Source organism: Cetorhinus maximus, chromosome 30 (genome assembly GCF_964194155.1).
Source record: "Cetorhinus maximus chromosome 30, sCetMax3.hap1.1, whole genome shotgun sequence".
NCBI classification, from domain to species: Eukaryota; Metazoa; Chordata; class Chondrichthyes; order Lamniformes; family Cetorhinidae; genus Cetorhinus; species Cetorhinus maximus.
Genome location: NC_135908.1, coordinates 20,931,450 through 20,946,743, shown reverse-complemented (window position 1 = coordinate 20,946,743; position 15,294 = coordinate 20,931,450). Strand labels below are relative to the sequence as shown.

At 40.4% G+C, this 15,294-nt stretch overlaps 1 protein-coding gene across 3 annotated transcripts in view; it reads left to right on the top strand.

Annotated features, from left to right (window-relative positions):
* The window catches only part of znf592 (zinc finger protein 592), a 146,156-nt gene that overhangs the window by 121,688 nt on the left and 9,174 nt on the right, over positions 1 to 15,294 (top strand). For all 3 annotated transcript variants that reach the window (XM_078532576.1, XM_078532577.1, XM_078532578.1), the window contains one exon: positions 14,967 to 15,079. In XM_078532576.1, the coding sequence (XP_078388702.1) occupies positions 14,967 to 15,079 (113 nt within the window). The remainder of the gene's footprint in view (positions 1 to 14,966; positions 15,080 to 15,294) is intronic.

Sequence of the window (15,294 nt, the reverse complement as noted above, 5' to 3'; positions counted from 1 at the left end):
CCTTCCTGCATCTACCCTGTCTAGTCCTGTTAGAATTTTGTAGGTTTCTGAGATCCCCGCTCATTCTTCTGAACTCCAGCAAATATAATCCTAACCGACTCAATCTCTCCTCATATGTCAGTCTCGCCATCCCAGGAATCAGTCTGGTAAACCTTTGCTGAACTCCCTCTATAGCAAGAACATCCTTCCTCAGATAAGGAGACCAAAACGGCGCACAGTATTCCAGGTGTGGTCTCACCAAGGCCCTGTACAATTGCAGCAAGACATCCCTGTTCCTGTACTCGAATCCTCTTGCTGTGAAGGCCAACATACCATTTGCCTTCTTTACCACCTGCATGCTTACCTTCAGCAACTGGTGTACAAGGACACCCAGGTCTCGTTGCACATCCCCCTCTCTCAATTTATAGCCACTCAGATAATAATCTGCCTCCTTGTTTTTGCTAGCAAAGTGGATAACCTCACATTTATCCACATTATACTGCATTTGCCCACTCACTCAGCTTGTCCAAATCACACTGAAGCATCTCTGCATCCTCCTCACAGCTCACCCTCCCACCCAGCTTTGTGTCATCTGCAAATTTGGAGATATTACACTTAGCTCCCTCAACTAAATCATTAATATATATTGTGAATAGCTGAGCTCCCAGCACCGATCCTGCGGTACCCCACTAGTCACTGCCTGCCATTCAGAAAAAGACGTGTTTATTCCTACTCCTTGTTTCCCCTCTGCCAACCAGCTTCCCATCCATCTCGACACTATCGCCTATCCTAATGCGCTTTAATTTTACACGTTAAACTCTTATGTGGGACTTTGTCGAAAGCCTTCTGAAAGTCCAAATAAACCACATGCATTGGCTCCCCCTCATCAACTCTACTAGTTACATCCTCGAAAAATTCCAGTAGATTTGTGAAGCATTATTTCCCTTTCGTAAATCCATGCTGACTCTGTCCGATTCTGCCACTGTTTTCCAAGTGCTCAGCTATTAAATCTTTTATAATGGACTCTAGAATTTTCCCCACTACCAACGTCAGGCTGACTGGTCTATAATTCCCTGTTTTCTCTCTACCTCCCTTTTTAAATAGTGGGGTTACATTAGCTATCCTCCAATCTGTAGGAACTGTTCCAGAGCCTATAGAAACTCGGAAGATGACCACCAATGCATCCACTATTTCTAGGGCCACTTCCTTAAGTACTCTGGGAAGTAGATTATCAGGCCCTGGGGATTTATCGGCCTTCAATCCCATCAATTTCCCCAACACCATTTCCCTACTGATACTGATTTCTTTCAGTTCCTCTCACTAAATCCTGTGTTCCCCAACATTTCTGGTATGTTATTAGTGTCCTCCATTGTGAAGACAGAACCAAAGTATGTATTTAGTTGGTCAGCCATTTCTTTGTTCCCCATTATAAATTCCCCTGTTTCTGACTGTAAGGGACCTACATTTGTCTTCACCAATCTTTTTCTCTTCACATACCTACAGAAACTTTTACAGTCAGTTTTTATGTTCCCCGCAAGCTTACTCTCGTACTCTATTTTCCTCTTCTTAATCAATCCCTTGGTCCTCATTTGCTGAATTCTAAACTGCTCCCAATCCTCAGGTCTGTTGTTTTTTCTGGCCAATTTGTATGCCACTTCCTTGGATCTAATACTAACTCTAATTTCCCTTGTAAGCCATGGTTTGGCCACCTTTCCTGTTTTACTTTTGCGCCAGACAGGAATAAACAATTGTTGCATTTAACCCATGCGCTCTTTGAATGTTTGCCATTGTCTATCCACCGTCATCCCTTTACGCAACGTTTCCCAATCCATCATAGCCAACTCGTGCCTCATACCATCACAGTTTCCTTCATTTAAGATGCAGGACCATTCCGTTTTTATAGAATTACTTGAAATTTACTTGGAATTTGCTGCACAGAAACAAGCCCAACAGGTGTGAGCTGGTGTTTATGTTCCACATGACCTCCTCCCACACTACTTCAAACTTTTATCAGCATAACATTCTGCCCCTTTCTCCCTCATCTGCTTATCTAGCATTCCCTTAAGGCAATTATGCTACTCACCGCAACCCTTTTGTTTATGCTTTTGTAGAACATGCAATCAGGACTTCAATTTAAAACTCCACTATATTCTAATATTCCACTATATTCCAATACTGCTGCATTCCATCTACTACACAGAGATCATAACTTATATTCTGCGCTCTCAAGTCCCTGAAGCACAATGAATATGTAGCAAGAGCTTGTGCTCTATTCCAGAGATTCAGTAATGATGTCAAAATCCATGCAATTTTTCATTTTATTTTATTTGAGGGCATCTTGCTGTTACCACTGTGTTTAAGAGCCAAATCATTAAAAATTAACATGGTTCATTTTAACCTTTCTGCTCAATTGGTGCTTTTTTAAAGAATGTTTGTTTATTAGGTAAATGCTTCCTACAAGAATTGAGGAAGATTTGTTAGTAAACTCTTCTTTGGCCACTATCCAGGAATGACTGATGTCAAAGTGGTATTGGCAGATCTCCTGCCCTTGTGCCCTATCTGTAGGCTAGATGGTAGTGCAGAGGGAGAGAAGAACAATTGTACAGTTATACCTTTTGAGAAACTTTTCAAAATAGACACCAATAATCATATGTGATCAGTAAAAAGACTTCCACACTCCAACCTTGTCAACATGAAAATCATGTATTATCAAGTTATGTGAAAGCCTTCAACTATGCCCGATTTTTAATCATTCCACCAGCTGTGCCTTTCGCTGCCTGGGTTTTAAGCTCTGGAATTCTCTCCCTAAACTTCTTCACACCTCTTTCCTCCTTTAACATGCTCCTTAAAACCTATCCTTTTGACCAGACGTTTGGTCATTTGCCCTGATATCTCCTAATATGCTTCAGTATCAAATTTAACACTCCTGTGAAGCGCCTGGAGACATTTTATTTAAAAGATAAAGTTGCTATAGTTTTTGATATTTCACTTGTTAATTCTGCCTTACAGATTTTTTGAGTTCTAAATCAAAGACTTCATTCCTTACATACTGGATGTGTAAATTCTAGATTCTTTCTTATATTTCTAAGTGTTTGGACAGTAAGTGCCTTTTAAGTAAATTAATTTGCACACAACTCTCCCACACTTTCGCAAACTTACTGGTTTGCCCTGGGCAATGTTAGGAAGCATGTTTCAATTTACTGATATTCAGCTGGGCTGTAATCCTTTCTTGAGTGCCTGATATCTCATCTGAAAGCAGATTGAGCATAATTATTTGTGTTGGAATGGTTACTGCCACCCTATCTTTTTAAAGAACAAAACAAAGAACACATGACTCATGTTTCTACTACATGAAAATGTGATGTTTTGGTCCACCCAAAAACTTTATTTTTGGACAGTGCAATAGGCTAATTTTGCCTCTAAATTGCCAGTGCCAACTTGATGTTCCACGCGATTTAGCCCAAAATTCCTGATCATGTTATCTGGCAATGAAAGTGCTCCCTTCTTGAGTGGTGGGAGGTTACTGTTGTTAGCTAGCCCTCTTAATATTTGAATGAGGCCCCTCATGATATGGTTGATAATGAGAGATTGGGACTGAGTTACCACTCCATAGCTGACTTGTTAGTCTGATCCCCAAGCCTGTTCTGTGGTTCTTGAGAGTATTTTTAATGATTGACATACCACCCTGTATCATTGGCTTGCCCTTGGCAATGGTAGGGGATGTATTGCAATTGACTTGTGCCTGGCAGGGCTGGGATCCCTTTGCTGGATTATTGATGGAACCCAAAATGGTTGACATGCGAATTGGATTGAGATTCTTCCCATTTAGCTCTAGGTAAAATCAAAGCCGAAACGGGTAGACGATCATAGCTGGAGAAACAGCAGGAAGCTGGAGATCGTGTTCTTTCCCTTCACATTGTTTTCCAACCACTGGTAAGCTGTGTGATTTTAGCAGTTAACTCCACCAGTTGAGGTTTCCTGAACCTTGGCATTCGTCAATCTGCTGGAACATAGGTGGATGTGGCATATCCCTACAAAGAAAGGAGTTTGCACCAAAGCAAAGGGAAACTACTTGTATGAATTTCTCAGTAGTTCGGTTTGGAAAAGCCATTATGGCAACAGGTTTATGAAATGTCTACACCGGACTGAACAAAAACTGTCATTTCCTAAATATACAAACACATGAATAGGAGCAGGAGTAGGCCATTCGCCCCCTCGAGTCTTCTCTGCCATTTAATAAGTTAATGGTTGATCTGATTGTGGCCTCAACGCCACTTTCCTACCTATCTCTGATGACCTTAGGTTCTTGTCTAACAAGGGAGTCAATCTACCTCTGCCTTAAAAGTATTCAATGACCTTGCCCCTACCATTCTCTGGGGAAGTGAGTTCCACAAATTCGCAACCCTCTTGAGAGAAAAAAATTCTCCTCAACTCTGCCTTAAATGGAGACCCCTTATTTTTAATGTGTCTCCTAGTCCTGCTCTCTCCCACAAGGGGAAACATTACTTTCAGCATCCACTCTGTCAAACCTCCTCAAGACCTTATATGTTTCAATAAGATCACCTTTCATTCTTCTAAATTCCAGTGGATACAGGCCCAACCCGTCCAATCTTTCCTCATAAGACAACACTTCATCCCAGGAATCAGTTGGGTGAACCTTCTCTAAACTGCTAATGTAGTTATGTCCTTTTGTAAATAAGGAGACCAAAACTATCCACAATATTCTAAATGTTGTCTCACCAATGCCCTGTAGCAAAACATCCCTAATTTATATTCCATTCCCCTTGCAACAAATGACAACATTCCATTTGCATTCCTAATTGCCTGTTGTACCTGATACTAACTTGTTGTGATCCATGTACCAGGACACCCAGATATCTCTGCACCACCGAGTTCTGCAATCTTTTCTATTCTTCCTTTCAAAGTCAACAAGTTCACATTTTCCCATATTATACTCCATTTGCCAAATTTTTGCCCACTCACTTGACCTATCTATATCCCTTTACAGACTCCTTATGTCCTCTTCACAACTTACCTTCCAGCTATCTTTATGTCATCAGCAAATTTAGCAACTATACTTTGGTTCCTTCATCCAAATCATTGATATAGATTGTAAATAGTTGAGGCCCCAGCACCGATCCCTTTGGCACTCCACTTGTTACATCTTGCCAACCCAAAAATAACCCATTTATGCCTACTCTCTGCCTCCTGTTAGCTAACCAATCCTCTATCCATGCAAATATGTTACCTCTACACCATCAGCTCTTATTTTGTGTAGTAATCTGTGATGTGGCACCTTATCAAATGCTTTCTGGAAATCTAAGAACACCACATCTACAGGTTCTCCATTATCCACATTGCTTGTTACTTCCTCAATTCCAATAAATTAGCCAAACACGATTTCCCTTTCACAAAACCATGTTGACTCTGCCTATAGCCTCCTTAATAACAGATTCTAGTATTTTCCCCAAGACAGATGTTAAGCTAACTGGCCTCTAATTTCCTGCTTTCTGTCCCCCTCCTTTTTTGAATGGAGGAGTTATGTTCAGTACTTTGCTATCTGATGAAACCTTTCCAGGACATGGGGAATTTTGGAAAATCAAACCAATGCATCTACTATCTCAGCAGCCACTTCTTTTAAGACCTTAAGAAGTAGTCCATCAGGACCTGGGGACTTATCAGCTTTTAATTCTAATAATTTCCTCAGTACCCTTTCTCTGGTGATTGTAATTGTTTTAAATTCCTCCCTCCCTTTCACCTCTCGATTCACTATTATTTCTGAGATGTTATTTGTATCCTCTATAGTGAAGACAGATGCAAAATATTTGTTCAATTCATGCACTATTTCCTTATTTTCCATTATTATATGAGACTATGGTAAAACCACTGTTGGCTATTCCAAATGAAGCATGATCTCTATCTTAATTAAAATTGTGTGTGCGAAGGTGTATTTAGTGATATGAAGTGTGGGGCCTTTTTTGCATAAAGAATTCTGTCATACAAATTGATCAATAACTCAGAAAATAATACTGGACCACTAAGCTTTATATGTATTATGTGCTATACTGCAGTACACATGCAATAATACACCTTTTAGTCAAGGTTGTACTGGACATGCTAAGGCTACTCCGATTCTTGTACCACACCTACTCTGCCTCAATGTCAACATTCACGAGATTAAACATTGTGTAACTTCCATTGGGTTTAAAGAGAGTGCCGTTCAGACACTCAACAATTATTTCTACTCCTTCAAAGAAACTGAATGAAAGATACAGCTATGTTTCTTGCCAGGAAACGTCACCTTTGCTTCCCCCAAACCACTAGGAAACAGACTCCGTGACTAAGGTTAGCCTTCCAAAACATCATAAACTGGGAGACGTCAGTAGTTAAGTGCCTCACAGTGAAAAGTAGTAGATACTACTTCTAATTGCTACTCCTTTTGCTTTACAAAAAAAAATACACTTTTTAGAACTGCAGCACCAATGGGCGTTTTGAAAACATGAGGCAGTGACGTGTTTTAAAATGTCTGGCTACAGTTTGGTGCATTGAGAAGGCATTTTTCTCCCCGTTTCATGCCCCAGCATGACCCAGAGAAAGCAGATGGCTTGTTTCTGGGTTTCTTCCCGATGCTGAGGTACTCGAACAATCCACAAATAACTATTTCTGGTTTTTCTCCACATAAGCTGCTCCCTCCTTACTTTGTCTAAAATTTCTTGCTCCTGTTGGAGAGCTGACGTACTCCAATAATAGTAATAATTTTCATTTGTATAATGCCTTTAACATACAAAAAAACCTTCTAAGGTGTTTCACAGAAATGAAATTGGGAGTGGGGGGTGGGGGGTAGAAATTAGCAGGAATTCACATTGTATTTATCTCAAGCAACACAGCCAAGACCTGGATCATGGGTGTGAACCCACTTTGGGTGGTGGACTGCTTGCTTCTGTAATGTTACTTAGGATTTTATCTAGACAAAGTGGCCTTTTAGAATACACAAAACAACATTGCTTTTATTACTGGATTCCCTTAACCACATTTTCAATTGTTGTGTCATCACCTGGACTGCCTATAGTTTCATATTTGCAGATATGAAGAATTAGCATAAAATTGAGCATTCCCTTGACAAATAGACTCTGACCTTCCTGTTTTCTTTAAAAGTGGCCAGAACACCACCCCAGTCCGTAGATGGTTACGGAGGTTAGGTCCTCTGGGTGTAGACTGTTTGGCTCTAGATTCATGCCTGTTTAGGCATAAGATTGTTTCCTGTGCCAAAACGACTTCAACACAAACTACAACTGGTTTTCAGTTCATTGTCATTTGTTTCTCAAGTGACTCTGTGATTGCAAGTGTGCTTAAAAGTGCAAGTTCTGAGTCATTCATTGTTTTTACAAAAGATCAGCACCCATTCTTTGTTTCGCCTTGGCTGATTAGCATTGGTTGAAAATTAAAATCGTTATTAGCTCATTGAATTTTGTGACATTAAACTAAAAACTTAATTTAAAAGAGGAAATTTTACAAAATCAGGATATCTAAATTGTGAAGCTTGGAAACAAGATGCTGGAAGCTTCATGAGAGCCTGTTCTGGTTCAGGAGCTTTACTGCTGGGTTTAAAGCAGTGGGAAGAAGCCTTGGAGGGTAGTGTTTTCTTCCATTTAATTGTGAAAGTAAATATCTAAATCAAACAAATTTTGAAGTCAGAAATAAAAATGCGTTTGAACTAATGCCAAAACCATGCTACATTGACACATTTGCGTGTCTGTGGCCATAATTCCCCATACTGTTTAGTCTCTAGAATTCTATGATGTCATCTACACTCACTGAGACACACTAAGCAGGCTAGGCCTGTTGGCATAGAGATGAGCATCCTGTCTCCCTCCTCTCTACCATCTCCTTCCCCCCCCCCCCCCCCCCCCCCCCCCCAAACTCCGTTTGTACATCTGCTAGCAGCAGGTTCTAGAGCAACATTTTTAAAAAGCCTAGAGCAGATCATCTATTTGTCCTCTTGGCCAGGACAAGAGGGAAACCAGCAAGGAAAGACATTGTGGGAGGAGGGTGTGGAGGAGCACAGGAAATACAGCTATAAGATGTTTATTATAATCTACCAGTTATTCCATGAGTAACCAACAAACTTTGCTATTGAACAAGAATCAGCCACAGTGTGTTGACATAACCCTCTCTTTGACATTCACAAATCCAAACTGTTGCAGACCACAGAAGCTTCTTCTGAATATTGATTGTTTATTCAAGTTATTGGTGAGCTCAAGCTCTTTTAGGATACGAAATGGCAAACAGGCCTTTCTTTTGGAGAGATAAATTTTATTGACTTATTTGGATATTGTTAACACAAATATAATTTTATTATAGCTTATTTACAAATGATTTTCTCCTAATGCTATTGCACATTGTTGTGACTTGTTCTGAGTATAGAAACCACATTAAACATCCTCGCAGTGACCACACCCCTCACATTAAGACACACACACCACAATTTCTGATATAACTCAAGGTTATATCTCCTTCACAAATGGAAAATCATCTAAAAGATTTTGTTTGTAACATGCCCTCCCTACCGTTACCTAACCCAACCTTTGATAGAAGTTGATTGTTTGCTGATGAAGAAACAAAAGCTCTGATGGCATGCCTGCTCGATGTGCCATTTGCATCCTTCAATTTGGGATCAGGCCTGGTGTCATTCCAATATTGCCATTACATCAGCCAAGATCATTTTGTTTGAGACATTGAAAACTGTAAATCCTTCCTTCCGGCAGAGTTCAGTTGTACTTTACACCTTTTTGTGTTCTCACTCTCTTCAGGCATTTGACAATTCCACTCAATATCAGTGTAGGTAAGAGGCAGGTGAAATCTGATTTGATTTCCTTCTTTGTTAACTGTTTTGCATCTTCTCATATTCGTCATATGTTCGTCATATTTTTGCTCTTCCTTTCCTCTGCTGCTTCTCCCCAAAATGCCGGGAACTCATCAAATGAGCAGTCGTCGGTGTGGAGAAATTCCGTCATTTTGAGTGATATGGGGGCTAAAAGGGTTAAATAATGAGAATAGGTTGCATACATTAAGCTTGTATTCCCTTGAATATAGAAGGTTAAGGGGTGATTTATTTGACATGTTTAAAATGATTAAAGTAGATAGTGGAAGGGTGGGATGGAGTCCGGAGCAAGGCGGTACAACCTTAAAACTGGAGCCAGGCCTTTTAAGGGTGATGCCTGAAAGCACTTCTTCACTCAAAGGATTGTGGAAATCTCAAACACCCTCCCACAAAAAGCTATTGACGCCAAGCCAATTGAAAGTTTCAAAACTGAAATGGATAGTTTTCTTTAGACAAGGGTATTAAAGGCTACGGAACCAGGGCAGGTCAAAAGAGTTGAGATACAAATCAGCAATTGAATGATAGCACAGGCTGGAGGGGCTAAATGGCCTTTTCTGGTTCTAATGTTCCACATTCAACCTGCTACATATAACATTTTAAATTCAAGCAGCATCTTACTATTAAAGCTAAAGCTGAAGTGGAACTGTTCCAGTTTGCTTCACATTTATCGTTGTGGCAGTTACAGACGGAAGACTTTGGTAGCCCCAGATACCGTTCTCATCCTTCTGTAACCTAATAAGAACACAAGAAATAAGAACATAAGAAATAGGAACAGGAGTAGACCATTCGGCCCCTCGAGTCAGCTCTGCCATTCAATAAGGTCATGGCTGATCATCTTGTGTTTCGATTTCCACATTCCCATCTAACCCCGATACCCTTTGATTCCCTTGCCTCACAAGAATCTATCTACCTCTGCCTTAAAAATAGTCAATGACCCCCACCTCCACCGCCTTCTGAGGCAGAGAATTCCAAAGTCGCACAGCCCTCTGAGAGAGAAAATTTCTCCTCATCTCTGTCCTAAAACGGCATCCCCTAATTTTAAAGCAGTGCCTCCTATTTGGACTCACCCACAAGAGGAAACGTCCTTTCAACCTGCACCTTGTCAAGGCCATTCAGGATCTTGTACACTTCAATCAAATCACCCTTCACTCTTCTAAACTCCAGCGGAAACAAGCCTAGTCTGTCCAACCTTTCCTCATAAGACAACGCACTCGTTCCAGAATATTTATTCTATTCAGTCACTTGTCAGCTTTCCATATGGAGACTCTTCCTGGGAAAATGTACCCCATTGCCTTAGACTATTTTTATTCTCCCCATATTCCTAGATAACCTGTTCAGTGCTTACTGTCACCTTTTGAAACATTCTTGAGTTCTTTTATATAAGCGCAGCTAATTGCTTTTGTTACTTAATCACAATAGGAAATTTGCATGAGGGTAAAGATCTTATTGTGGTTACTGTGCTTAAGTGCTGACCAGGAAGTACATGAACTGCAACCAGTTTATGGTGATCACGTGACAAACTCTTCGTCCTTCAGATCTTGATTTGAAGAAATTGGATAACAGAGCTGCCCTTTCTCTTCAGAGACCTGTGATTCTACTTGTCCCGGTCCAATAAAATGAAAGAGCAAGTGTGCATTAGTATAGTAGTATGACACTACAAAGTCAAGGGATTACAAATTAGATTGTTAACTTCACTCTGCTGTGATTAGAGAGGCAACACTTGCTCACAAAGGAGAGTAACTGTGTGAGAAGTGTATGGGAGAGGAGATAATCATTGAGACCAATTCCTATCCCTCAATGATCAGTTTGATATGAAACCGAGGTGCACACAGATCTTCGCTTGTGTTGTCAGCTACAGAGATGCATATTGCAGCAAGGCAAGATAAACTGAGATGACAGCAAGAGAGGAGAATGATGGAGCTTTGAAGGGGAGCAGTGTCTGAACATGGAATCATTTACAATGTGAGCTAGAATTTATAGGCAGTGCCTAACAAGGGTGAAAAGTCAAGCTCCATATCTGACTGGAAAGCATCAAATGTTCTGTCTTCGTATTCCAAGGTGGAACCACCTTACACTACCTAAGGTTGAAAGACCTGTGTGCGTCTCTTCTACATAACACTATCAACAAGTTTACATAGAAATAACAGGAGGGTTATTGGTTTCGTAATCTTGACAAGCCTATAATTTATTTTCCAAAAGCCTTTGATTGCCTCCTTAATCATGTACGCTGATGGGGCCAGTAATGGTCCTGATGTAGGTTAGGTTACATTATGCTTATTTGCTTGGGGCATTTACCTGGATGAAATATGTAGTGCAGATAAATTGATATATTTGTGCAACTTAGCTGCTGAACTACTCAATTAGCCCTTTGTTTTGATTACTAAGTGTTTGGTGTTGTTACTCCACTGAAACTTTGTGGAGAATTTTCCCTGTGCCGGTACAACAAAGTGTATTATAAATAATAAGTCTACTTGTTGAGAGTGAGATATCATTTATAAAACTGGAAGAGAAAAGGCAAAGAGGAACTTATAAATATTTTTTGCAATCCCCCAGTGAAAAGATGATTAGGTAGCTGAATCATACAGAACCAAAAAGTCCCAGTTAGCTGATCTTGGCTGAGATGGTGGTGGAACTATGACTGGCTACAGTGGCCACGGGTAATGGAAAATACTCTGGGATTCCCAATTACTATCTGATGATTTTTGTTGAAATTCATGTTTGTGGGCGTTAGCTGAGAGCAGGATCAGGCCTTGCTATGATACATCCTGTGACCAAATAGCCTATTTATGGGGGAGTGGGGGTGTGTGTGTGCCTTTCTGTCTCTGTCTGTCTCAGAGGCATACAAACACTAAAATGCACGTGCACATCAAAACGCACGTGTGCACACTAAATAGTCATTCAGATTACCAGAGTGAAGTACCTGTCCTGCTGCTCGGGTAATGTTTTTGAAAATCACAACATTTTGGTGTTAACTCAATGCCAGAAAATGCAGTCCAGGATAGAAAAAGATCATTGATAGTCCACATTATACCTAAGCTAGTTGGTGACGTTTCAGACAGGAGTAAGTTTTAGATGCACACCCAAATTATATCTGTTAGAGTTATAGATGGACAGGAGGCTTTGTACCTGAGAATAAAAGTGACCTGTCTCCCCCTCCCGGCGTTCCCTGAAAAAGAGTGCAAGGAATGTGACTAACTCAAACCTTCCCACTGGGGATAACAGACCTCAAAGTTCATTCAGAATTAGAGCTTCACTCCATCTCTGTAGCACCCCACTTCTAGTTACCAAGAAGCCTGAAGTATTTATAAAGAATATCCTAACTCTGCTCTACTTTCTTGCACTGTTTGTGTTAGAATTTTTCCCCGGTTAAGTTAAAGCGAAGTACGAATGGAGATTTAGCGCCTGGATCTGTGAGTCGTGTAAGTAGACCCCCATTGGCATTGTGTGGCGGCTTGTTCAGCTTCTGTTCAAAGCTTTTTCTGCAGCGTGCCAGACCAGAACCACCATTCAGACAGTGCAGCAATGTCGCATGAATGCCAGCTAAATATATTGATAGTGAGATTAAAAGGTGAATGAAGAATTCTCAGGGTCGGTATTCCTATTACAGAAGTCAGAATTTGTTAATTTTAACCCTTTGCTCCTCTTTTAGCCATGAATTTTTAAAGTTGTTTACATTTCTGATGGGAGGAGAGACTCTTGGAAGAGACTCTGAAGGCAGCAGACTTTATTCATTCTCTGGCCAGTTTAACCTTTTTAAAAAAGACGTTGTCTCCTTGACTGAGCTCACAGATGTGCCATCGACAAATTGGTGGGCGCAAACTCCTAGGTCCCTTGCGGAATGCAGTTTCTAGTATTTAACACATTGAATAGATATTTATGAACTGTACAAATAATTTGATTTACACTTTGAGAAGCATAGTATAAGCATAGAACTTGTTTTTAAATAAAACCTTAAGCACTCTTCTTAGTTCAACGTTTGAATTGCATTCACATTTAAGAAATGTTCATGATCTTATGCTAGTGGCTTAGATTAAAGGCTATTTCTCAGACTTTCTCGGAAATAATGCACAAGGGCCTTCATCCTGGGGGTGCGTATATCTGTGCGGAGCTCTCCCCATTGCGTTCAGCTTCTTGCTTTTTTGCTACAGCAGGGGCATTTTGTGTCACCAGTATTCTCCATCAGAAACTAATCCGGACTAATTCGCTTAGATAGTTTGGTAAATTCAGAGAGAGTTGTTACTATCGTACTGCTTATTTTTCTAATGTTTTGATCCTGTAAGTCAATATAAATGTTTCTGTTGCCTTGAAGAGGAGCAGTAGATTTGTTGGCCTGTGAAATAGGTAAATTGTGGGATGAGTTTACTTTCACTGAGGAGGATTATTTGAATCAGTAGCTTTTGTGTATTCAGTGGTATTTTCCCTAGGGAGATAAAAACTTTGTCTGCTCTTGACTTTCACTAGGGCCTCATCGCCATGCAAATCCATCAGCGGACTGCCCTGACTTTGCAAAGCAAGAGATACAGTATGCAAATGATAAATTATTGGCCTGAGTGATCACATGTTTTGTTGTTTAATTTTAATGTGTTTATCCTGGACAGCTTAATGCTGGATTTTCTTTTTGTCATGTATTCAGCTCTATTTAATTGAACAACAAAAGACACTCCTCCAACAGTTTCCCTGGAATCAAATGACCCTTGTTTTCATCTCCATGTTGAAAAAGCTTTTGCGTCATACATAATTATCACGTTTCATTTTGTTTCATATATACAGTCTAGAAATAAACTATAGTTAATCAGAGTTATGAAAGATAAGATACTTGTGTTCCAGTATTGCTTTCCTATGTTCCTGTATTTCCCAATTTTGTGTGTCTCCTTTTTTTTTCCCTCCGTTTCTTTTCCAGTGATTTACACTGGCAATACAGATCTATGGATACTGGGAGCCCAAAATGGCTTATCTTGAGGGAGAGGGTGGGGGGATTGCGTGGCCATGGATACTGGCAGCCCACAGTTAATCTTTGTGACAATGGGCAGCTCAATGCCAGGGAACTTCACAGTTTGTGCTAAAATCATAAGTTTAAAGCAATGAAGATCAATTGGCCTAACATGTCTTTGCTGGCTATATCTATAAACCATTCTACTGTCCTGTCTTTTTCTGTGGCAGATATTTATCCACTTGTGCTTGAGGAGATGTAATCCTCTCTGCTTCAATCACTCTTGCTCCTAAAGTCCTCTGTGTAAAGAATATTTCTCCTAACTCCCCCCAAAATTCAGACACTGGATGGTGACTGAATCCTTGGTACCATTCTGGTAATCTTCTCTGCGCCCTTTCCAAGCATCAGTGGGAGATAATGCCAGGTTTTCAAACAGGGGGCTTACTTTTTCGTTTGGAGATGCAGATGTGCTTATGGTGTCCAAATGCAATAGAGTCAAAAACTAGGAGTCATAAATATAAGGTAGTCACTAATGAAATCAATAAGTACTTCAAGAGAAACCCGTTTACTCAGGAAGTGGTTAGAATAGGGATCTTGCTACCAATGTAATAATTGAGGTGAATAATATAGATGAAACTGGGAGTAAAACTAGATAAGTACATGAGGGGAAAAGGGTTAAAAGCTTCTGTAGATAGGGCAAGATGAAGAGGGATGGGTGGAGGCTACTGTGGGTCATGTGCTGGCATATTCCTTTGGGCTGAGTGGCCTGTTTCTGTGCTGTAAATTCTATGTAGTTCTACATAAGGGAATGAAGCAAGCTTGGAACCTGTGTACTAAGGGCACATTTGGACAACAGCATTCCTCACCATATGTGATGGGATGGAGCTTTACACCTGCAGATCCCCTTGGAACCAGTTTTTCTATTTTCCTCCATCTCGTAGCTCACAGAGGCCGTCAGTGACAGAAAACTAACTGAAATTTGAAAGCATGACAATAGATGCACTCTGCACAGTCTCCGAAATATAAGGTGTATATATGAGAAAGCAGTCCTTTCACACAACCAAAGCCTCTTATTTCTTTGTGCAAAACCAAAATAAGATGTACATCAACTCTTTTGCACTTCCTGATGGAGACATAATCATTCAGTTCTCCCTCTCCCTCTTTCTCTCTCAACAGCCAATGAAGAGGTATCCGTGCCGACAGTGTGATCGATCCTTCAACTCCTCACACAGCCTACGGAGACATATCCGAGTCAACCACGATGGCGTCAAGAGAACTTACACCTGTTGGTAAGCACAGCACCAGACCCCATTGTCACATGAATGTTGCCTGATCTGTATGAAATTAATTCTCATGTCACATTAGCTCGCCAAAGAATTCTAACTGTGTGCATTTGTGCTGTCTAGTTACCTTTATTCCAGTAGAATTGTTTCTGCATTAAAGAAAGAACTGGCATTTGTCACATCCTCCAGTAACCCCAGAGCCTCTCTCAGCTAATGAATCA